This window comes from Momordica charantia, assembly GCF_013281855.1.
Source record: "Momordica charantia cultivar OHB3-1 chromosome 8 unlocalized genomic scaffold, Mcharantia_2.0 BLBB01000008.1, whole genome shotgun sequence".
NCBI lineage: Eukaryota > Viridiplantae > Streptophyta > Magnoliopsida > Cucurbitales > Cucurbitaceae > Momordica > Momordica charantia.
The window spans coordinates 29,345,538-29,368,908 of NW_028275166.1; the positions used below are offsets into that span (position 1 = coordinate 29,345,538).

Consider the following 23,371-nt stretch of genomic DNA (forward strand, 5'->3'; position numbering starts at 1 on the left):
TGTTGGTTCTCTTATGTAGAAAGATCTTACATATTGACCTTTCTAAGATTTCAGTGTGGAAAGTCTATTTTTACCCTCAAATATAGTCGATCGGAATCGAAGGGAAGAAAATAACATTGAGTGGAGGAGGCTGCCTTCGTGTATATGTTTAATTCATAAACACTTGGACTAACCTTGTACAAATATTGAGTAAATTTTAACGCTCACGTCCTTGTGCACGATCTTCAAAATTGACAGAGGAGATGATTTAGCCTTTGACACAATAAAGTTTCTCTTCTGTAATCACTTTATATATAGTAAAATTATTCAATTACACGAACAACTTTTTTTTAATAGTGATCCCGATAAATTTAGATATAGCTCAAATAGTTAAGATATATATTTTCAACCAAAAAGTTGGATGTTCAAATTTTCCCTCAGTTAATTAGTTCCCACTGATTTTAATTAAACTGCTAATAATTTGACATCATCCTATCAGCTTTTTATGATTGAATCAAAATAGGTAATAACATATGGGGAAAATTTCGATGACACTCCTCCGCAAAATAAGTAAAGTAACATTTGAATTTCAAACATTTTATCGTTGTTTAAAGTTTGACGAAATATATATTTTAGTCCCTAATGTATGTGTGTTTTTTAATATAGTATTTATGGTCTAAACTTGTTAATTTAATTTGTATGTTTTAATATTTTTCAATTATACTTTTCTTATCGGTAGATATTAAAATTAGTTTGTGATAATTTTACATGCCACCATAAAATTTAAAGAATGAATAAAGTCACTGTTTATTAAAATGGAAAAGAAAAAACAAAACTCCTCTTATATAAGAGATGAAAGTTTATAATTATTCCTCTACATTTTTGCACAACATTTAAATTTTATTTTCTTAGGTGGCTGTTTCAATACTATCATGATAATCGATGAATATTCGATTCCTATTTCGATTCAAGACCGTTTTAATAACCAATATCAATGTAATTCTAAATTCAAAAAATTTATAGATAAAAATAATATTCATGTAGATTAATTTTATTTTGATTGTTTATCATTCAAGTTAGACACTTTTACCCCTAGAAATGGTAATTCCAGAAAAAAGTTGATACTCCCGTCCACGTTGTGACAGAAGCGTGTTCCATGTCCACGGTTTATTGGCCCACCCAAAGACTTCTCCTCGTCCTCCATTTATTATTAAATAAATTAATTAAAGATTCATATTTCTTTTTAGTACAGAGCTTAGCTTAACGGTAATTCGTACATAAGAGGTTACAAGTTCGAATTCTCCCAACACCTATTTGTTGTACTAAAAAAAATGTAATGATTGATGATTGAACTTCCAACATATAGAGAGGAGTAAATTATGTTAACCGTCGAATAAGTTAGTGTTGGCAAATATTAGAATATTTTACCAAAACAATGCTAAATTAAAAAAATACTCATGAAGTTGGCATTTTATTTAAAAAATATTTATATTATTTCAAAAGTTTTAATAGTAAACGTTTAAAAAATATAATTTGAACATAATCTAGAATGACGTGACAATTAATCTTAGAAATTTATCAGAAAAGCTATTATTTAAAAGTCTCGATAAAGTCATTCTCTTTACCATTTTCATCATCAACTTTTTTTATCATTTTTAGAAGCCATAGCTTCTTCTACGTTCCCTCTCTTATACGAGATTCTAAGTTTTAATTTTTTTAATTTTTTTAAGGAAAGTCAAAATTCCAGATTAATTATCACATCAACCACACACATATATATATTTTTTGTGATTTAGTAAAAAAAGAAAAAGAAAAGAAAAATAGCGAGACGCGGGTATAGAAATTGCAATAAAATTAAAACGCGGCCTTAAAAACCCAACTCCAACCAAAACCAACCCCCAGCTACATTATTTCACTTTCTTCAATTAAAAAACAAAAAACCATTAAATCAAAATCAAAATTAAAATCTGATTATTATTTTTTTGTTAATTTCAATTTTAGTTCATCAAATTAAATTCCCAGTCCCTTTTCTCGGTGGTCTACTCACTACTGGTCTTCATCTCCAATTGGGGGAAAAGAAAAAAAAACGAAAAAAACACGTTTTTTCCTTACAAAATTTTCCTTTTTTTTTTTTGGGTTATTATCTTAATTAATCCCACAAGATAACCATGGAAAAAAGGGCATTTAATCTCTTGGGTATATATGGTTTACCCCTTTTGAGTTAGGGTTTTCCTACAACTTTGGGGAAATATCTGATCAAATTTTTTGTCCTTTTTCCTTTTTTTTTTTGTTTGTTCAATGAAATTGAAATCTACTCTTCTGGTTCTATAATTTTTCTTCCGGGTTTACCCTTATCCACTGCTTGGTTGCAATGGAAAAGTCCCCAATTTTTATTTTTTGTTAAATTATTCCACGAAAATTTTGGTGGATTCTTGGTGAATTTTCCCGGATTCGATTGTTAGGGCACACCCTGAAAGGTTAGTCTTGTTTGTCTTATGTGGATTACTTGGTTCCATTTGGGTAATTTCTGTTACGGTCGTTTATGGTGGATTGGTAGTTAGGGTTAGATCGGATCATTTGGACTCTAACCATTCATGATTTCGATATATGTAATTTTTGTTTTTTTTGCTGATTTAGGTTTTTCTAATTTCTCATCGAGTATTTTTTACTTTTTATTATTATTTTTTTATAATAAAGAAACGGTCAAGGTCATATTGAATTGTTCTGGGTTACATTTTCAGCTTTTGAGAATCGGAGAACAGTGATGAATATTTTGGAGTTGTTGCTTCAGCAAATCCCAGAGAGAGAGTTGTGTCAGTGATATTTTAACCACAATTTTTAGTTTAGTATTATTATTGTTAGTTTTTTGAAATTCATTTCTCATCTTGGCAATATTCCCTTTTGATCGAATGGAAAAAGTTGTTCCCAATCTTCCAGCCCCATTTGATAACCAAATTAGAAAAGCTGTTTTTTCAAAGTTTAGAGTTAATATATCTGGGTAATATTTCCCATATTCATGTCACCAAGTATAAACTGGACCTGTCATATTCTATATATAAATCAGTACATTTCTTGAGAAGTACATGATGTTCCTTTTGTTTTTGATTAGTCATGAAGTTTTATGTCTCTTATAGGGAAGTGTCTTTTTACCTGAGAGTATAGTTAGATTGTCATTTCTTTGAATACTTGAAATGCTTATGTTGGTTCCTGGCTTTGATTGTTTGAGTTTGAATTGAAATGAAGATATATATTCTTTTTTTACTACCTATACAGATAAAGAAATGATTTTACTAATGTATCGAGTTACAACTTCTTAAACTAGTAAAGTAGATAATATCAATGGTGTTTCCCCGCTATTAGCAATGGAATTAACTTTGCTATTTTGGCTGACTTGCAGATGTGGAGGTAGCATATAGTTTCTTAACTATGACATAGTTGCTCTAATTTCAGGGTAAGCTGTACGTTTGACAATAAGTTGCATTTGAGGTTGTTTTGATTGATGAATTCCTTGTGCAGTGAACACTTTGAAGACTAATGTTCCTTTTTTTAGGCAGTGATATGGGGACAGAGCTTATAAGGGTTTGCGTTGAAGAAGATAGTGATGACTTTCCATCAGTTCCACCAGGTTTTGAGTCATATATATCATTTTCTCGGGAGAAGGTGCATAATCATGAAAAACAAGATAATCATGTCCCTGTTAGTTTGCCAACATCTGTCTCTGAATCACAATCAGTTAAAATGGAAACTGAGGCAGAAGTTGCCGATGTTGCAAAAGTAACGAGGTCCCTCCGGCGTAAACCATGTATAAACTATAGACAATATGATTACTGCTATGATGACGTGATTGTTACCGAGTGTCTTGATCAGGTGCTTTTTGGTTTTTCTCCTTCATTATGATCATCATCGTTGTTTATCCTGCATTGTGTGTTAATTTGGATTTCATTTCTGAGATTGTAATTATTTCGGTTGCAGGGTATTTCTTTAAAGCCTTCCCTTTCAAAGGGAGTCATCCGTGGATGTCCACAGTGTAATAATTGCCAAAAGGTCATCACTCATATCAACCTTCATTTACAATTCTCAAATTTTTATATCATCTCTTTACTTATAAGCATAATTTTCAGCCCATTATTTTTGTTTAAAATTGAAAAGGAAGGTTCTCTTTTCAATTTGTTGGGTATATTTTTTAACCTGCAATTAAGAAATTCAGGTCAGTTATGTTAGCTTTTGAAAGTTCTTAATTCAGCGTGAAACATAAATAGGTCAAGTACATTATTGTGAGTTCACAGAATAGTGGGAAGGAGGCTGGTATTTTGAACAATTAAGGATGGGTACAGTGTGATTCTTCGAATTGAACTGATATCCAAGCCGTTTTTACAGCCCTTTCTATCAATTCATTTTCTTGAGATTGTTTGATTGAGTGGAATCTTGGAACAGGTTGTTGCCAGATGGCATCCAGAAGAGTCGTGCCGGCCAGACCTTGAGGATGCTCCTGTGTTTTACCCAACTGAAGAGGTGTTTATCAATGCTTCTGGATTCTTGTATCATCGCATTGTGACCCTCCGTTTCTCCTGTTAAGTGATTTTGAAGTTTAATGTTGTAAATTTTCTGACATCCAAATTTGTCACAATTGTGGCAGGAGTTCGAAGATACTTTGACATATATAGCAAGCATACGAGCAAAAGCAGAACCATATGGGATTTGTCGTATTGTCCCACCTTCTTCTTGGAAACCTCCATGTCCCCTGAAGCAGAAACATATTTGGGAGAGTTCTAAATTTGCAACTCGTGTCCAAAGGATTGACAAGCTTCAGAATCGAGATTCAATAAGAAAGATGTCTAGGGTCTGCAATCAAATGAGGAGGAAAAGGAGGAGAGGCAATCGAAAGGGGGTTGATGTTACCCCTTTAAATGGAAAAAGTGGAGATGCCGGGTCTTATGAGGCAGAAAGATTTGGATTTGATCCTGGCCCTGATTTTACTTTAGCATCGTTTGAAAAATATGCGAATGACTTTAAGTCTCAATATTTTAGTAAAGCACTCAATGATACTGCAAAGGGATGTAATTCGTCCATGCTGCAAGAGAACGAACACTGGAAACCATCAGTGGAAAATATTGAGGGTGAATATTGGCGGATGGTAGAGAAACCAACTGAAGAGATTGAGGTTGGATTTGAGTGTCAATATTGGAAGTATTTTCCCGTGTCTTTCTTTACATGCTCTGTACAACTTTCTCTTATATATATATAAGATCTAAAAATTCTGTCTTTTTCTACTTACTAGGTGCTATATGGGGCTGATTTGGAAACTGGAGAGTTTGGTAGCGGTTTTTCAAAGAGTTGCTGTCAAGATGGCTCTACATCAGATGAAGATAAGTATGTAAAATCTGGCTGGAACCTGAACAACTTTCCCAAGCTTCCTGGATCAGTCCTTAGCTATGAGAGTAGTAATATATCTGGAGTCTTGGTACCATGGCTTTATATTGGGATGTGCTTTTCGTCCTTTTGCTGGGTAAGAGTACTTATGTCTGTCTTCATTATAACTTTATTTTCTACTTATTTTTCCTCTTCCATGTGGATGTGGAATGTCTATTAGGGATGTTCATTTTCCCCATGGAGCCTGGGGCGGGGAATCCCCGTTTAAATTCCCCACCAGGCGGGGATGGGGCAAAATTTTCCCCACCACCTAAATGGGGATGGGGACGGGGACGGGGAATACGTTCCTCGTCCCCATTCCCCATTCCCCGCCCTGTGTCATTTTTTTAATATTTATATATATACATATACACACTAAAATAATTATATTGTCCTCTTTAAATATATATGTGCCCAAAAAAATTATGTATTGTTCTCTACCCACCCACCTAATATATGTATGGAGAGAATTAGACCTTATAAATTAAGCAACTAAATAAAAATTTTTAAGAAAAAAATATATATTGACAAATAATTTAAAACATAAAAAAAGAAATGGGGAAAAATTCCCCGCGGGGAATCCCCACCCCGATCCCCACAAAATTTTGTGGGGAATTTTGTGGGGATGGGGAATTAAATGGGGGGCGGGGATGGGGACCCGCCCCGCTCCATGAACATCCCTAATGTCTATGGCTTTCTTCATTACTTATTGGTGACTAGATTTTGTATTCGTGGTCATTATGTGCACCTGTGGACTTCAGAGTCAATGCCGGTCTATATTTTCTGCTCTTGTTTCAACTTTAGGATATGAATAAGCATGATAAAGGAAGTAAACGTGCCACAAATTTGGGGGGAATCCGGAGAGAAGGGTTTCTCTTTTGCGCTCTATCTTGAGTGTTGATTCTGCCTAGAGCTGTTGTCAAAGGAAAAATTTCACCCTTTTGGGAACATTCCCTTCCACCCTTCCCATATCAGATTGCGAAGATCAACTTCCAGAATTCTTCTGCTTTCTTGAAGAGCAAAAGTAACAGATCTAACCTAGAAATGCCCCATTTTCTTTAATCTCCACAGAATTGAGTCTGGATTTTGGGTAGGTTTCACATTTTCCAGCAACACAGTGAGATTATTCCACTCTTCCAGTTCCCTGTCGAAAAGCGTCCTAAGTTTGAGATCCTAATTAAGATCGTTAGGGTTCCATATATCTTTTACCAAACTAACTTTTGCTCCTGAGATTCTGAAGATGGAAGGGAAAGTCACCTTCAGCGACTGATTTGAAGCCCAAACATCACTTCAGAAGGATATTTTACTGCCATTTCGCAAGTTGTAACTTACATTTTACCAGAAAATTTGGTTGCTTCTAGCAATTTCTTTCCAGGGGCTGTGGGTGCCTTTCCACTTCTTACAGCCATTCCAACTCTCTCCACTTTTTGAGCCTGCTCTAATAAGTGATTCCAGGTTCAATAATGAACATTATATATATATATGTATTTTTGGTTAGGCTCGTGGGATCTTTTTATTGGCCATTCATTTGTACTTCCATTTATCTTAACGAAAGCTGGTTTTACTTTTTTTCTTCAAAATCAAACATTAAATTTAGAATGTAAAATTACTCCTTGAAGAATCCCAAGCATGAAGCTGTTAGTTATATATATATATATATATATATATATGGATAGATAGATAGATTGCTTACGTTTTTATTTTTGATTTTCAATTTGCAGCATGTGGAAGATCACCACCTCTACTCTCTGAACTATATGCACTGGGGAGATCCTAAAGTCTGGTATGGTGTTCCAGGAAATGATGCTGGTAAATTAGAGGAGGCTATGAGAAAGCGTTTACCCGACCTCTTTGAAGAACAACCTGATTTGCTTCATAAGCTGGCAAGTTCCTTTGCTAATTTAAAGTGGTCTTGCTAGTTTCTCCTATCATTTAAAATACTAAAGTGACAATATCTAATAATGCCCTCGATTTATATGTCTTAAGTACATAAAAGAACTTTTTTCACTTAAATTTTTTTTTGAGCAAGATACTTATCAATGAAAAAGAACAAAAATGTTCAAAGATACAAACTCCTCCCAAAAGGAGTGAAAAGGAAAATGAGAAATAAAGCATAAAAACATAAAAAAGAAAGACTAAAGAACACAATTAGGGGGAGTTATAAAAGCCTCCAAAATCATACAAATCATACTAGAAGAATAATTAAAGAAGGGGTTAGAAAGAGCACACCATAACAAAGCCTTGAACTTAGCTAGATTGAAGCAATCTGTGGGAGACCTTCGGGAATCTTCAAATGTTCGTTGGTTTCTCTCAAACCACAATTCTGAAATGATGGCCTTGAAACCATTAATCCAAAGAAGATGGGCCTTAGAGTGAAACTTTGATCTACAAAGAAGTTGCATTATGTTGTGAGGGACCCGGAAATCCCAAACCCTAGAAAGGTTGAACATTTGGAAGAACAGAGACAACAAACAGCAGCATACGGACATAAGAAGAACAAATGGCCCTGTGATTATCCAGATTTAAAACACATCAAACATACGGAAGGATGAAAAGCCCTAGAGGCCAATTTCTTCTGTAAAACATCTGCAGAATTTACCCTACCATTAAGGAGAATTCAAATCAAGAAATTCACCCTCTTAGGACCGACCAAACTCCAAAGTAAAGAGCAAAAATCGGTACATAAGGATGGAACCATTGAACTGAGTTCACTTACAATTTTAATTGAACACAGAGTCATGGTGGGGGATTTTTTCCCAGCCTAGTAGAGGCTGCACGTCTTTTCCACTCTAATACTTGTCGGTAGTTGGTGTTTCATAGACTGTTTTAGTGTTTATGAAACATGCCAATAATGTTTGCAACAATATGATTTTCTTAATTATGTTTGGTGAATATGTTGGCCTAAATTTATATCCTTGAGCAGGTTACACAGCTTTCTCCGTCCATACTGAAATCCGAGGGTGTACCTGTATATAGATGTATTCAGAATCCCGGAGAGTTTGTATTAACCTTCCCTCGAGCATACCATGCAGGATTCAACAGTGGTTTCAATTGTGCTGAGGCAGTTAATGTAGCTCCAGTTGACTGGTTGCCCCATGGTCAAATTGCTGTAGAATTATATTGTGAGCAGGGACGAAGAACTACTATTTCCCATGATAAACTATTGCTTGGTGCTGCGAGGGAAGCTGTGAGAGCACACTGGGAACTTAATTTACTGAAGAAAAACACTGCGGATAACTTAAGATGGAATAGTGTTTGTGGAAAAGATGGAGTCCTAGCAAAAGCATTCAAGGTAAATCCTTGCTCTCTCGCTCATATTTACTGGTAAGTTCATATCCAAAAAGATGGTTCTTATTTATTCTGAAATTATGAATTTGAAGGCTCAAGATCAAATCTTCACATTGGTATTTTCTTTCTCCTTTAGTTGCTAATTACTCTTACAATGACATTCGTACGAATTGGGGGCATTTATCTCTCATCCTTAGGTTACTTTCATGTTCTTGAACATTTTTTTTATTGAAAAGTGAATGAATTTAAGGACTCAGTTCTATAATATTTTGAATGAGAATTTACCATTTCAAATGGTGTAACAGAGAAGACTAAAGGGAGGATGAGTTGTGGAGTCTTGTGCAATAATGTTCTGAGTTGAAACTTCATATCATCTCTAAACATTTTGTTGTTATGCAGAGGCGTGTTGAGATGGAGTGTGCTAGGAGGAACTTGCCTTGTAGTTCTTCTCAGGCAGTGAAGATGGAGAGCAACTTTGATGCCTCTAATGAGAGAGAATGCAGTTCATGCCTCTTTGACTTGCATCTGTCTGCAGTAGGGTGTCGTTGTTCCCCAGATAAATTTGTGTGCTTGAATCATGCAAAGCAGCTGTGTTCTTGTGCTTGGGGAGAGAGGTTTTTTCTATTTCGCTATGACGTTGGTGAATTAAACATGCTTCTTGAAGCATTGGAGGGAAAATTAAGTGCAGTATACAGGTGGGCTAGGCAGGATCTTGGTTTGGCGCTCAGTTCTTGCATTTCCAAAGAAAAGATGCATGGAGGTAAAGTGACTCCTTCGTCTGAAGGAGCAGTATCTACAGAGTTCAGTTCACAATTATCAACTAAGTCTTCTGGGAATCCTCAGTGGAAAGAATTCTTGAGACAATCCCCATTACTGTCAACTTTGACCTCTATTAATAGCCTGTCTCAACATAGCAAAAGGTTATCTGAAGTTACCGCTTTTCTAGAAGATAAGAAGTTAGTGGATAAGAAGGTAGTTTCTACACTTAAAGGATCTGGGATGGAAGTTGAGCAGCAAAATCATAAATCTCAGGTGAAAAGAGAAAACTACGATTTCGTGACAACCAGTTCAGGGCTTGCAGGTTTGCAGTTCTCTGAGGAGGATAAAAAAGCTCTGAATTTGGTTAAAGTAAAAAACAAAATGGATAAAACGTGTCCTGAAAATGTCATTCTACTAAGTGATGATGAAGGTGATGGGCCAAAGAAGACAATTTCAAATGGTTTAGCGGAAAGTTCATTAGTAAAGCATTTGAAAACTTCAGATAGGTTCACAGATGTTGATTCTAAGGCTAGCCTGTGCAACCACAATGAAAATGCAATCTTGCACACCCCGGCGACTGATGCAACCACTATGGGAGAAAAGGAGGACAACTTGTTGACTGAAAGAAAATTAAGAAAATTGAGTAATTGCCAATCGAGCATCGTACCTACAAATAGTAAACATTCTCAAAATACTAACTTATTGGTCAGAAGTGCAGTGAGTGCTATTCAGAACAACAATTTTTCAGAAGCAGGATTAGGACCTAGTGTTAAAGTATTTCCAGTTCCAACAGATACCGATTCTCAAAAACCACAGGCATGTGGCTCTGGAAAACCGAATGAGGATAAGCATGGAAATGTGGGAACAAGTGCTACCTCATATTTGTCAGACACTAATAGAACTGCTTCTGGAAGTTTATCTTGCAATCAACCTAATGTCGATAGATTCTTGAGGCAAAAGGGTCCTCGAATGGCAAAGGTAGTACGGAGAATCAACTGTAATGTAGAACCTTTAGAATTTGGAGTTGTGCTTTCAGGAAAGTCTTGGTCGAACAGCCAGGCCATTTTCCCAAAAGGTAGTAAAATCTATGTTTTACAGTTTCAATTAGATATCAAAAGACAGATTGTTACCAAAATTTGTCAACTAGGACCTGATTCCACTAGTTGCATATTCATGTTGTACTTTGCAGGATTTAAGAGCAGGGTCAAGTATATAAATGTTTCAGATCCGACAACTTTTTGTTACTATGTTTCTGAAATTCTTGATGCAGGACGAGAAGCACCACTTTTCATGGTAAAGTTTGTAACTTATCTATAGCTCTAATTATGTTAAACCTTTTTCCTTTTGGTTCATGTTTACTTTATCTTATAATTATTTATGAAGTACTTGGTAGGAGGGCATTCATTAATTTTGGAATGAACAATCTTGAATTACCTCTTTTTGTTCTTTATGGTTAGAAAGGAATTGAAGATTTTATTTTGGGGGAAGGGAAACCTTTTGAGGTCCTTTGGGAGACTCTGTTTCTTTTGTTGCTTTTTTGATGTGAAGGCTATAAGCTTTTTTGTAATTATAGATACATCTCTTTTGAATTAATTTGAACTTGAAAGCCTTACCTTTTTATAACTTAGTGAGGGGGTTTCCCCTTTTTGTACATTATCTATCAGTGAAATCATTTTTATGAATAAAAAAAATCTTAGAATATATTGTTGTCCATGGTAACTTCTAGTTCTAGATGGCTTCCCCCATTCTGTGTACATAGCCTCATTGCGTTCTCCTTACCCATGCTTTCTGGATGGCTTTACTCCCTAGAGTAAGTTTGTCTGCCTCTTCCATGGTTTAGTTTCTTTTTTGTTAAGATGCTAATCCCTAACCCCAAAAGTGTAGAATTGAAAATACTGGTTCACATTAGGGTTCAACCCCAATTGATAAAGGAGAGTAGTTCATCTTATGGAAAGAAACCATGAAATAGCTTCTGAGACTTCTGTAGGACAAGCTATAGTAGTTTGGCTCTTAGACGCAATAGTGAAGATCTTCTGATAGCCCCCAAATCTTGAAATTCTTTTGGAAGTGTCACTGTTAAAATGCCTTCATTTGGATGCCTAAAGTATTCAACAAGAGAGGATGCTGAATCTTTTCAAAAAACATACATAAGAACTCTTTATCATAAATCCCCGTCTCAGTGTCCCAATGAAGATATGACCTACTTATTGAGTAAGAATGAGTGATGAGGTCACCTTGGCAAATATCACACCACACCCTGAAGATGGAGAAGTCATACCTGGTTTTTCTTTCTTCCCAACCAGGTTGGGTGAGATGGTGAGACTTCGACAGTTAAAGCTTAATTGAACATATGAAAGTTTGCTGTGGTGGAGTCCAATACGGCCCATGGATGCTTTGGTTGTATAGGATGGTTGGGGTTCAGGGTTGCTTCATCACCAAAGCTGCGGCTGGTTTCTATAGTGAGACGAGAATTGCAGACCTTTGGCAGTGGATAAATGGAAATGGCATTTCTTTGGTCCTCAAAATCCCTATAAATCAGGAGTAAAAAGGACGGCTAAACAAGCTAAGGAGACTTCGCAGTTAGAGCTACCTGTCCAGTCCGAGGGCCCACTCTGTTAGAAGAGTTTTCTTGTCATCATGGAATTACTAAGGTCGTGGGAAGGAGGTGGCTCCATAGTTACTATAAAAACAACTTTTTGGGTCTCTAAAGAAAAGAAGGGAAGAAACAACGGCAAGAGACCTTTTGAAAAAAAGGTTGGTAGAGTGAAATGTACCAAATGCATCTCAAATGTTCTAAAGCGCACAAAGTAGGGAGCTTGGCTTAGATCACCAGATTTTCTATAGAGAGGGGTCAGATTCCATTGAGGATGTGATGAGAGGGTTCCGTTTAGAGGTCTCTTGGCAGAAATATTGGACTAGTGGAGTTCTAAGTCTTAAATCTCAAGTTTGATTACTTTCTCTTTTGAGTTGGAGATAGAATGAATGTCCAAGAAAAGGTTGCAAAGAGCTCTTGAATCTAACCAAGGATCTTCCTAAAATCTGATGGTTTTGTAAGCTTGAAAAATCACAAATTTGAGCATAACTTCTTGGTTTCGTGTGATTTTAGGTGAAGGGCTGCCAGCTCTATTTTATTTGGGCGTTTTAGTTAGCCACGAAATGTTGTACTTGTAATAATTATCGTTCAAAATGCTTCTTTTTCATGGATTAATCACAGCTACTTTAAGGATAGGGTCATATATTTGCTTCTCAAATTTCATATGCCAATTGCTGATCTTACCAAGATAAGAGTATTTTTCTCCATCTATTTTTGAATCAGTTTTGTTTTGGATATTAAGAAATGGTAACTATATATATATATATATATTTTTTTTTTTTTTTTGTGAAAGAAACAATTTCATTGATAACATGAAATTTCAAATGGTAACTATATTTTGAGCAGTTATCTTCTGAATAGGTATTTATATGGCAATGATGGTTGCAGAGGCCACCCTTATTTATTTTTTTATTTTTTTATGAGAAAGCTTGTGTCTCAAGTCTAATGTACAATATGTGATTATCATTGGAGATATAATATACCTAGATTATTTTATCTATTTTCAGGTTTTTTTGGAGGATTGTCCAAGCGAGGTATTCATTCATGTTTCTGCTGCCAGATGCTGGGAGTTGGTTAGAGACCGAGTGAATCAGGAAATCGCGAAGCAACATAAATTGGGGAAAACAAATCTTCCTCCTCTACAGCCTCCTGGGAGTTTAGATGGATTTGAAATGTTCGGATTTACGTCCCCGGCAATTGTGCAGGTAAATCATTACCTAAAACCATGCCAGTTAGGTTGCAAACTACATGATAATAAGAGAAAATTTGCCTATGACCAATCCTAAAATTTGTTATTTGCACCTCAAAGCTGAAAATGTGGTTTGGAACATATCTACTTGAAGTATGGAAAATCAGAAGTCACATAGTGATCTCCCTATCCCTTGGGCCATGGTGGCTGTCCAGTATCTGAAAATTGGCAAAACAGCTGTCAGATTTGATTAGTGCACGTTCTAGGGTGCTTTGGGGGGAAGTGCAAGTGCGGAGCGAAGAAGGAGGAGGCACTTGTCTCCTCCTACTTTGTGGTAATTCAAAAAGTATACATAGAATTCCTAATATTTTATAGTCTTCCTTTAGTTTGCCCTTCTTAAATTTAAATTTATAGAATGGAAAGATTATGTCTAAAAAGAAGCAGAATGTAAAGTTTTCCCCCTTCCTAAGAATTTTTTTAGCTCTGCCCCTAGGGAAGGGAAGGGAAGGTAGAATAGCACCTAGTGCACAACTCGTATTCTCGCAGCGGGCTTGGTCCAAATATTTGAGTTGATACATTGAAGAACTCTAAAAGGAGAACACTTCATCTATATCTTATTCATGGTTTAATAGGTTCCTCATACTGGTGCATTGCTCTATACTTATGCAGGCTATTGAGGCAATGGATCGAAATCGAGTATGTGGTGAGTATTGGGACTCTCGGCCCTATTCTCGACCCCAAGTGCAGAGTCCACAACATTCTCAGCCAACCGAAATTAGTCGAAACTTGCAAACAACTGAAAGGAACGACGGGGTCGATCCTAGGCCTGGTGGAGTTGATATAGTACTTAGGGGATTGTTGAAGAAGGCAAACCTTGATGAACTAAACTCGCTCCATACTCTCTTAAATGATAATAGGCCAACAGTTGACCAAGGCGAGCTGACTCGACTTCTCAACGAAGAGATTCTAAGTCATCGAAGATGATTCATTGTTCAGTATTTTGATTTGACTCAACTTAGAGGGCGCGGCATTTATCGACTGCTGTAAATACAGAGTTGCTATCAGTAACAGGTTCTACTTTCTTTTTGTTTTTTTTCCTTTTGTAAATGCTTCTTTTAGCCTGATGATTCTAACTTTTGGAGGAAAAGGAAGGGAAGTTGGTGAATTCCTCCAATTCAAAATTTGATTAGGTTCTTACAGTGGGGAAGAGCTGGAAATTTATTGGGGTGGATACAGATTGTTGATGTGACTTCCTGTCCATTGTTTTGGATTAGGCCTTAGGGTAAGGTAATACCAAATATACATACATTCTCTCAAAAAACTACTCTTGAAATTATTTGAAGGTTTAGTGTAGACAAAAATAATCCCTTGTTTCAATTTCAATAAAACCCATTTTGGTTTATATAGTTTGGTTTGTGCCATATAATTTGGATTTTGGTACATTGAAAACAATGGGTTTCCCTAAATGTTGGTTAAATTATCCTAAGCGAAGGAGTTTTTCTTTTGTCTTTTATGTCTACTTGGGGTTATTGAGGGCACGTTTGGTAACATTCCCATTTCTTGTTTCCAATTTTTTTAAGAAATCTAAGTATTTTTCAACTAACTTTGTTTCTTGTTTCTCTTTTTTTAGAAACAGTCTTACAATTGTATAGAAATTTTGGAAACAACTAAAATTAATTTCTCATTTATTGTTCCCATTTCTAATTTATTCCAAAACATAAATAAAAAGATTGTTTTATCGTACTTGAATTCTTAGAGGTTGGAATCATGCAATACATTTTTCTTCATTAAAGATAAAAGAAACAAAAACAAGAAACATGAACGTTACAAAACGAGTCTTGAATTTTCAAAATTTATGATTTAATCTGAGTTTTGCAAATTAATTCTATTTGGTTCATGTGTTATTTTTTTTAAGGTAATTACATAAAGTTTAAAATTTTTATTGTAATAGCATAACTCAAAAGTCATTATGGTATGAAGTGAAATTTCTCTATTTTTTTTTTCTGTTAGTTACAACAATGATAGATAATAGACATTTAAAAATATTTTTTTTATAACTAGGGACTATATAGATTCAAGGAAAATTTTAATGGGTGACACTCCTTCAAAATTTGACAATATTTTTAAATTTTCCGCGAGCCTATTTTGACATTTTTATGTAATTATTTTTTAACATTGTACATCATTCATTTACAAAATGCAAGGGTATGATATAGTCCATTGCTTTTTATCAATGATAGACTCACATATATCAAATGATAGACTATATATCGATAGATGATTATCACTAATATAGTCTATCATTGATGAACCATATTATTGATAGATTATATCATTCATAAACGTCTATCACTGATAGATCATGTGTAAAAGAACCAAGTAAAAATGTATAATTAAGCATCTGATAGGTTAAAAGGATCGCTACTATATCAAGTTATAGTTGTCTATCACTCAATATATATCTAAAGGCAGAGGTTTCGCGATCTGATCTTCTTCTTCGCCTATCGCTAATAGAATAGCTTCGTCCGAGAAACTCATCCCCTTACTAATCAAATCAAGCTCATAATCAGACACGAGTGAGACGAAGAGTGGAAGGCTTGAGCGAGGAAGGATAGCGAAGAAAATCTATAAATAGAATGTGGGTATTACCACTATACCAAGTTATAGTTGTCTATCACTCAATATATATCTATTAGTCTATCAATTATATATTATATGTATCAGGTGATATAGTTTATCATTGACAAACTAAGTGATCTTTCAAGACCATTTTAGTTTTTCGTTTCTCGTGGGTGGGTTTGGATTCATAGTGTTTTTGCTATATTTTTAATTAATTGGACTTATTTCGCTGGATAGGTAAACACCCCTAAATACAACCATTAAAATTTAAGAACTAAATTTATAATTTAACTTTTAATAATCCATGTGTAGGTGAGCATGCTTCGGCGAGACCACACCAAATGGTATGTTAATGCAAAAAAACAAAAAGCTACCAAAACCCAAAATGTAATTTTCTTCCAATTTAGTTTCCTCGTCTTAAGGATAGCCTTAAATCAGCTTCCTTTGCCTAAAATCTCAATTAAAGGTTTTTTTCTTTTAATACAACATGTTGAGTTGAAGATATGTGCCAATTATGCCAATTACTGTTGAGTTATGCTCGCTTTGCTATTAAAGACTCTTGATTTAAGGAAACAATCACAAAAGTGATTCCACGTCACTTCCTCCTTTGCTCTCTTTGAAACACATGCCTACAAGTTTGTGTGACATGCCTATAGTGCTGATCTATTCTACACTATAGCAATACAATCATTTGCATACATGAGTTGCTTCATACATCCTACCAAGTCACAATAACGTCATAGATATTCTACTAGTAATCTACGATTAGCGAGAATCATAATAAACTTCCTTTCTTATATACTCAAGGATGAAAAATGAGTAAATGTATGCTCTCTATTATACTAGAACTCGACCAAAACTCAATTCGAACCGAATCAGCATCGGAGTGCGTCCGGCGCGTTTTTGTTCTTGCTCCCTGTTGTTTACCTTGAGTGTCCAAGGAAAAATGTCAATGAGGTAGATAATATATAGATCATAGACTCCCTGTCTTATAGCAAGGAAAATAGTGCATTGATTGAACCAAAATTATGTGCATCTTCTAAGTTTGGTTAGGAAAGATGGTACACTTCATATATGGCTGAACTGAACGTGGACCAAAGTTTCAAACCTCTAAATCAAATGCATTTACCGAATCATGAGGAGACTAATTTTTTTTTTTTTTTTTTTTTATAACTTGGAATTGATAGCTATTTAGCTTCTTACCCCTATAATCTGGAGTATTTGCGTTCGCTCTAATTTTCGGAATCGAAAGGCATCAAGAATATTTGGTATTAAGTTCCATGTCCTTGTTAACGGTGTCGGTCCTTGAAAGCATGGGACTATAATGAATAAAAAAGGATGAAAGTTGGATTTTGTGTGTTAAAAGTGTGCCGTCTTGTTGGATTTTCAAACTTAGTGAAAAAGCTGGATGTGTGGAGGCTACCAATTTATATTTTATATTAAAAAAGAAGGGAAAAAAATATATATAGTCATTACATTTGGCTTGTTTTTCCTAAGTAAATTAATATGGAAATGGTTGAAAGAAGATTGAAAAAAGATGTTGAAACAATTTGAGAAAATTTCATAAGCGAAAAAGTCGCCATCGAGGACAAAGTCATCGCCATTGTGAAATTTCTTTTGCTAGAGACGACATAAATAAAACACCATAGTCGAAAGAGCAATGGAATCTCATAGTATAATTTGCCTTCGAAAATCATAACGAATCACCTTATTCTATTCTAGTTATTGACGAGTCGTTGTGTTATCGACATGCCAAAATAATATGTATTTAAGGATGTTCATTTTTTTCATGGGATAAGATATTGCAGGGACTCGTCCAAAATTGGGTGGAAAATCCTTGTTTAGATTCCTGGGGTAGGTATGGGGGACATTTTTTTCCGTTACCTAAATGGAAATGGGGATAAGGAACGCATTCTTTGTCTCCGTTCTTTGTTCCCCGCCTGCCACAATTATTTTTAAATATATATTTATATATATACTAAATATTAATATACATTTTTCTCGTTACCAAAACGAGGGGGGAGATATGTGTGTGAAAGGTTTTAAACTTGAAGTTTTATCATGAGAAATTAAGCAATTAATAAGAATTTTTTCTTAATTATTTAATTGAGAAATAGTTTTAAAAGTTAAAAATAATAAAGGGAAAAAATCCCAGTGGGAAACTCGATCCCCATAAAATTTCATGGAAAATTTTACAAGAATGGGGAATTAAATGGGGGTGGAGACGAGGATGGGGAAGGCTTTCCCAATTTGCTTAAATTTAATATATTTTTACTTTGTTCATTACTCCTTTTAGCCCCAATTTGGATGAAACAAAAATTATTAGGCTTTGTAATTATAAATTCTATAAATACAACAACTATATACAAAGATTTTCTATCTTTGAGAAAAAAAAACATGAAAATTAAAGTTGAAGCAAACTTCATGTCACCTTAATATTTGCCATTGAAAAATGGCATAACTTTGACTAAATGTAATGGAAGGGATTATGATGAAGGCTGAAAGAAAACTACCAATAAAAAGATGACAAAGGTTTCTAGTTTTCTGAGCTCTATTGTTAATTGAGCAAAAATGTTACATAAATGGTCTACTTGTGTTGATATCCCAATTATTATACCCATCTTTATTTTATGATCATAATCACACAAAATTACCAACAAAATATCAGTTGATATTCAGAACTGAAAGTAGGCTGCAACCAGGCTTTAGGTAAGCTTGTGAATGGTTTTCATGTCAACAACTTCCTGGAGAGTCCCCTTCTCAAGATGGTCCCACCACTTGAATAAGAAGTTGTTCACAACCAGCCTGAACCAAGGCGACAACTTTACCCCATCTTCTCCAGCATCTGCTTTCCTCAACAGCTCTTTCAATTGTTCCTGGTTCACGTATTTGATATCCGCCACTTCGTCTGGGTTCAGATTGACATTTATGTTCCGAACCACGAAGAGGAGGTAATCAACTGCAAGCAACAAGATATGAGGGCAATTATTGAACTTGCCATAAATTCGAAAAACTCGAAGCTAAGCTGATAGGTTATGATATATTCAAATCTCTTATATATACTCTTAACCCTCCCTCCTATATGCAGGCTTAGCTTGAAAATGAGTAGAATACCCAGACGAAGGAGAGAATTATTAATATTATTAGAGAGGAAATGATATTATAAGAGTTTGAATGTATGACTTCTTGTTCTAATACGATATTGATCAATAAACTCACAAGCTTAAACTAGTCCTTCAAGGCAAGATACAACTATAAAACTTAAACAAAAGACTTCAGAAACGTGCAGCAGACATGTTATGTAGTGATTTTCCTACAACAATTTCAGTTCCATTTCTAACAAACCAACCAAGTAGAATAACTTCAGAGCAGAACAGATGAATGTAAAACGGTAGAGATAGAATGATTACGCTCGTGCTCTCCCCATCTTCCATCAGATGGTGCCTTGTAGAGAATGCGGCCAATAGAAATGAATTGATCAACCGGCACGTCTTCAGCAGCAATACCAAGTTCATCAAAAAGTTTCCTCTGTGCAGCATTCCTTACTCCTAGAGTTCATGAAGAAAAAATGTTTGTGATAGAGCTTAAGTGACTTTATAATGAAACTCCTATCACAAGCATACCAAGTGAATCCTCCTCAATAAGCTCAGATTCCCTGTACAATGGATGGCTGCAGCAAGTGTTCGTCCAAACAAGAGGAAATGTTACCTTCGTAGGAGAACGTTGCTAACAACAGAGAAAAGGAAAAGGTTGTTACAGTATATATTACTATGTATAATAGTGTAAATGTATTAGATCTAGGGGTTTATTAGTATTTTCCCATTTATTGTAATTTGACATTCTTGTAGTTCAACACTCCTAGGCATATTTCATATATATGCGACTTCAGTATATGAAATATAACAAGTACTCTCTCGATATTAAACTACATGGTATTAGAGCCTCGTCTAGAGTTCTTTTCGAGGCCATTGGGTTTTCTTCCAAGTGGGGCTAGAGTTTGAATTTGGGTCATCACTTTGGAGTAGTTGTATCTCAATACTACCCATTCTAGGAGTGTCATCGTCAAGAGAGTTGGGTTAGGCATGTAGGAGGTCTATTTTGAATTCTGTCACTTGTTCTTGCCATGTCTCTTGTACATTCAGTTTGTGTGCTTGGTGTAGGTATAATATGCTCGAGTATGAGGTTGGTTTGGAAAAAATCCAGTTTTTCTCACTGTTTAGTTCTGATTTTATCTTTCTTTCCTTCCTTTCTGATACCCATTAGATTTTTGTTTCCACATCTATTCATTTTTAGCTGCGGTGGGGGATAAATGAAAAAAACATGGAGAGAAAAAGTATGAGGAAAGAAATTAGGGAGAGTGAAAGGTTGACGGTTGAAGATGGTCTAAGAAACCCAAAGAGAACATGCATTGCTGAAAAATGTTAAGGTTAATACCCAAAATATTGTAAACTACATACCTGAAGAAGCAACTCAAATCTAGAGTTAAACAAGAAGACACTGAAAGCTCTATGGAGCGCTTTGTTTGACTCAATATTATCCATCAAGTGACCTGCAAATTATAAGACCAAATAAATAATCAAGGTGACCACAGTAAAAGGTTAAACAAGAAACAAAATTCATAGATTAATTAGGTGAATGCGAGGAGTGGCGAAGTGGATATATGAGACGTACATCCCACTAAAATCTACGTCAATTTGGAAAAGTATATACTTTTTTTAGTTATAATTAACTTGCCGTAGCATAATTAAATAATGTATAAAATACACACAAAATGAGGTGATGTAGCACTTTATTGAAGTTCCAGGCAATGATGAAATTCAATCAAATAAATGATAGTCACCATTTTTATTATTATTTTTTTTAAACAGTGGGTGTGTGGAAAACCAAGTTTTATTGAGAAACAAGAAAGAATATACAATGTGCGAACAAAAAAGCAAGTCCCACAAAAGGAACCAAAGCCCTAACCTAGCAGAAACATACTCCAATCCAGAAGCCTTTACTTACAATTATATTTAGAATCACGACCCATGTTCAAAAGAGCTTTAAGAGGAAGATTTATTACTTACAATTATATTTAGAATCATGACCAACAATATTATCATTTTCGTCCACCAAAATGCATCTGCAAGGTTTCATTTGAAAACAATTTCATCAGTTTCTGGCATGATTAAGCTATTGATCAATAAGAGCATGATGTAAGAGGTAACTAAAGAAAGAGGAAAGGAAAACAGAAAAAGAGGCAGATCTAATTACACTCAAAGTGTAAGTCTTTAAACGAAAACCATTAGACAGAAATTCATACACAACTCAAAAATTAATTAAACCTAAATGAATAATCATAGGCCCCTGTGAAACATCAAGTGTAATAGAAAGAAACACAAAAAGCACGTTCCGGGTAATTTTGGTGAGAAAGGGGTAGCAGGGACCCTTTTGTCGGTTAGGCATAAAATTGGTGTGATGCAAAGGGGTGGGCTAGTTAGCCAGGAGGTACAGGTAGGACAGAAAATAAATGTGGGGTATCTGGATTTTGGCTGAACTGAATGTAACCGGTGGAGCTAGTTTGGTCTCTTGAATTATCCCTTGCAAGTAATCAAACGAATGAATTTGCACTAGTTCCTATCAAATAATTAGAGGAAAACTCTGAGAAAAGTACAACAAATTTCAGCATGTAAAGTAATGCACACGACAAAGTTCTGCACTAATCAGACCTAGAATGTGGTACTCAAAATGGAAGATAACAAACAACCTCATAGACTATCCATCGGGAGTAAGAATAAGAAAATGGGGAAAAATGAAGGAAAGAAAGAAAAAGAGAGACGAAGTTAATGCAACCGACATTCTGACTTCTCCTTGTACACTAGAACAAAATGGAACAAGAAAGGAAAAATAAACAAGTTATGTTGATGGATTTACCCATCATGGTTCACTCTAAGGTGCCTTTGAACTTTCGGCTGAAAGTGAGTTTTCAAACTACAACTCCATTGGATGGTGTTTTTTTTAACCAAAAAATGAACTTTTCATTGACTAATGAAAAGAACAAGAATTTTCAAAGGATACAAGCTCCCATAAAGAGTGAAAAAAGAACAAAAAGAAAAAAACACACCATGAATGGGATATGAAGGCATCCAAGTCAAAACAAATATCATTTCAAGAATAATTAATAAGCAAACTAGAAAGCAAAGACCATTAGAAAGCCTTGAACTCCTCAAAAGTTCTTTGATTGCGCTCAACTCATAATCTCGAAATGATGGCCTTGACTGCATTAACCCATAACAAATACACCCTCAGACACAATTCAAGCCCTAAACCCATATAGAAGCTGAAGAAGATTACTCTTTGAATCATCACGAAGAACCATTAGTAGCAATTTGCATAGGTGTTTCATCCAACCCCTTAACTTGACTCGACTACTTTTGAAACATTTAATCCAATAGCCAAGCCTACAAGGCTGGCTTCTAAGTCTAGCAAAAGCAAACAGCAATTCCTTATACTTTGAAGCTCACCAATTTGCAAACTAAAAAAAAGCCTCTGTTTAGCTTGAAACAGAATCAAAATATGGAGCAATTGCTAATGCTATTGGTAAATTAACAAGGACTGGATAAATTCCCCTGTTCCAAGTTCACCAAACAGCCTAGAGAACTCTACCCAGTACGCAGAAGTCATACAACAACAAAAAGACAAAATACCAGCAATCACGATGGAAACAGAAAGCAGAAAAATAACTCAACGATACAAACAAAAGAAACCCGAATCAGAAATGAAAAATCTAAAACTGGGAAATCGTTGACGGTAGGGATTAAGAAGAAACGCACTCATCATCGAACATAAGGCGCCTCTGGACGGCATCCATGGCAGAATCAGGAGCGGAGCCGACGGCGGTCTTGGTGGAGAGGCAGCAGCGGGAGAGCCTAGCGATGAGGGGGCGAGGAGCAAAAACGGAAGAGAAACGACATTTGGAAGAGAAGTTAATGGAAGATGAAAGTGAGAGGGAGAGAGTGGTCTTGAGAAGATGAGAGCTCAGAGTCGGAGACATTGGGAAATTGAGCAGTCCACCATGAACGAACGATCAAATGAGCTGTGATTCGATTTTGCGAGGACAAAATTTCACTGTTCTGACTTCTGAGGAGGTAATGGAAACGTGTTTTTCGTTTTTATATGATAAATTTTTAATGCTCTTGTAAATTGTAGAAGGTTTCCCGTCCTGCCCTCTACTTAATTCTCCATTCTTCCAAAATTTTCCACAATATTTTGTGGGAATCGCGGGAGATTCTTGACGGAGAATTTGTAGGGATCGAGTTTGATCGAGCCTGATTCTTTGGAGGCAATAAATTTGATTCGTGGGGATCTTGATTGGAGAGGTGAAGAGACAAATTGGATCTTGGACATCAAAGAGCTTTCTTACAAGTTCTCCTTAATTTCGTTTCATCACATCTACAGGGAATCAAACCATAGGACAAGCACATCTATGGCTCTCCAACTTCCCTTTTTGTGTTCATCACGATGCTAATTATCAAAGCTATGTAGCTTTAATGGCA

General features: G+C 35.4%; 2 protein-coding genes across 4 annotated transcripts; one reads left to right on the forward strand and one right to left on the reverse strand.

Moving 5' to 3' along the window:
* The first annotated feature begins 2,013 nt into the window (after positions 1-2,013).
* Positions 2,014-14,623, forward strand: PKDM7D (Transcription factor jumonji (jmj) family protein / zinc finger (C5HC2 type) family protein). 3 transcript variants are annotated; one of them, XM_022294155.2, is made up of 13 exons: positions 2,014-2,456; positions 3,377-3,430; positions 3,530-3,846; positions 3,952-4,023; positions 4,414-4,491; positions 4,616-5,140; positions 5,258-5,485; positions 7,110-7,271; positions 8,312-8,680; positions 9,076-10,510; positions 10,625-10,728; positions 13,036-13,233; positions 13,887-14,623. In XM_022294155.2, exons 3-13 carry the CDS (start codon positions 3,538-3,540, stop codon positions 14,199-14,201), a joined length of 3,795 nt encoding a protein of 1,264 aa, XP_022149847.2. In that variant the 5' UTR covers positions 2,014-2,456; positions 3,377-3,430; positions 3,530-3,537; the 3' UTR covers positions 14,202-14,623. The 3 variants fall into 3 exon arrangements, with proteins under 3 accessions (XP_022149847.2, XP_022149848.2, XP_087983650.1); XM_022294156.2 differs by having other exon boundaries at positions 3,534-3,846; XM_088127524.1 differs by lacking the exon at positions 2,014-2,456 and adding an exon at positions 2,565-2,792.
* A 3,737-nt stretch (positions 14,624-18,360) lies between these two features.
* On the reverse strand, positions 18,361-23,276 carry LOC111018227 (isopentenyl-diphosphate Delta-isomerase I). The gene is made up of 6 exons (XM_022294244.2): positions 22,649-23,276; positions 20,903-20,958; positions 20,294-20,385; positions 19,460-19,562; positions 19,247-19,384; positions 18,361-18,795 (listed from the first exon to the last, which is right to left on the reverse strand). The coding sequence occupies exons 1-6, from the start codon at positions 22,867-22,869 to the stop codon at positions 18,542-18,544; spliced, it is 864 nt and encodes a 287-aa protein (XP_022149936.2). The 5' UTR covers positions 22,870-23,276; the 3' UTR covers positions 18,361-18,541.
* Positions 23,277-23,371: the final 95 nt, after the last annotated feature.

Bases quoted from the DNA above. Each gene is read 5' to 3' on its own strand.
- PKDM7D (XM_022294155.2), top strand. From the start codon at position 3,538: ATGGGGACAGAGCTTATAAGGGTTTGCGTTGAAGAAGATAGTGATGAC. The intron at 7,272-8,311 runs GCAAGTTCCTTT...ATCCTTGAGCAG, and splicing joins CTGATTTGCTTCATAAGCTG to GTTACACAGCTTTCTCCGTC. The intron at 10,511-10,624 runs GTAGTAAAATCT...TGTACTTTGCAG, and splicing joins CCAGGCCATTTTCCCAAAAG to GATTTAAGAGCAGGGTCAAG.
- LOC111018227 (XM_022294244.2), bottom strand. From the start codon at position 22,869: ATGTCTCCGACTCTGAGCTCTCATCTTCTCAAGACCACTCTCTCCCTC. The intron at 20,959-22,648 runs GTGCGTTTCTTC...GAAACCTTGCAG, and splicing joins CGCCTTATGTTCGATGATGA to ATGCATTTTGGTGGACGAAA. The intron at 19,563-20,293 runs GTATGTAGTTTA...CTCTGTTGTTAG, and splicing joins GATTTGAGTTGCTTCTTCAG to CAACGTTCTCCTACGAAGGT.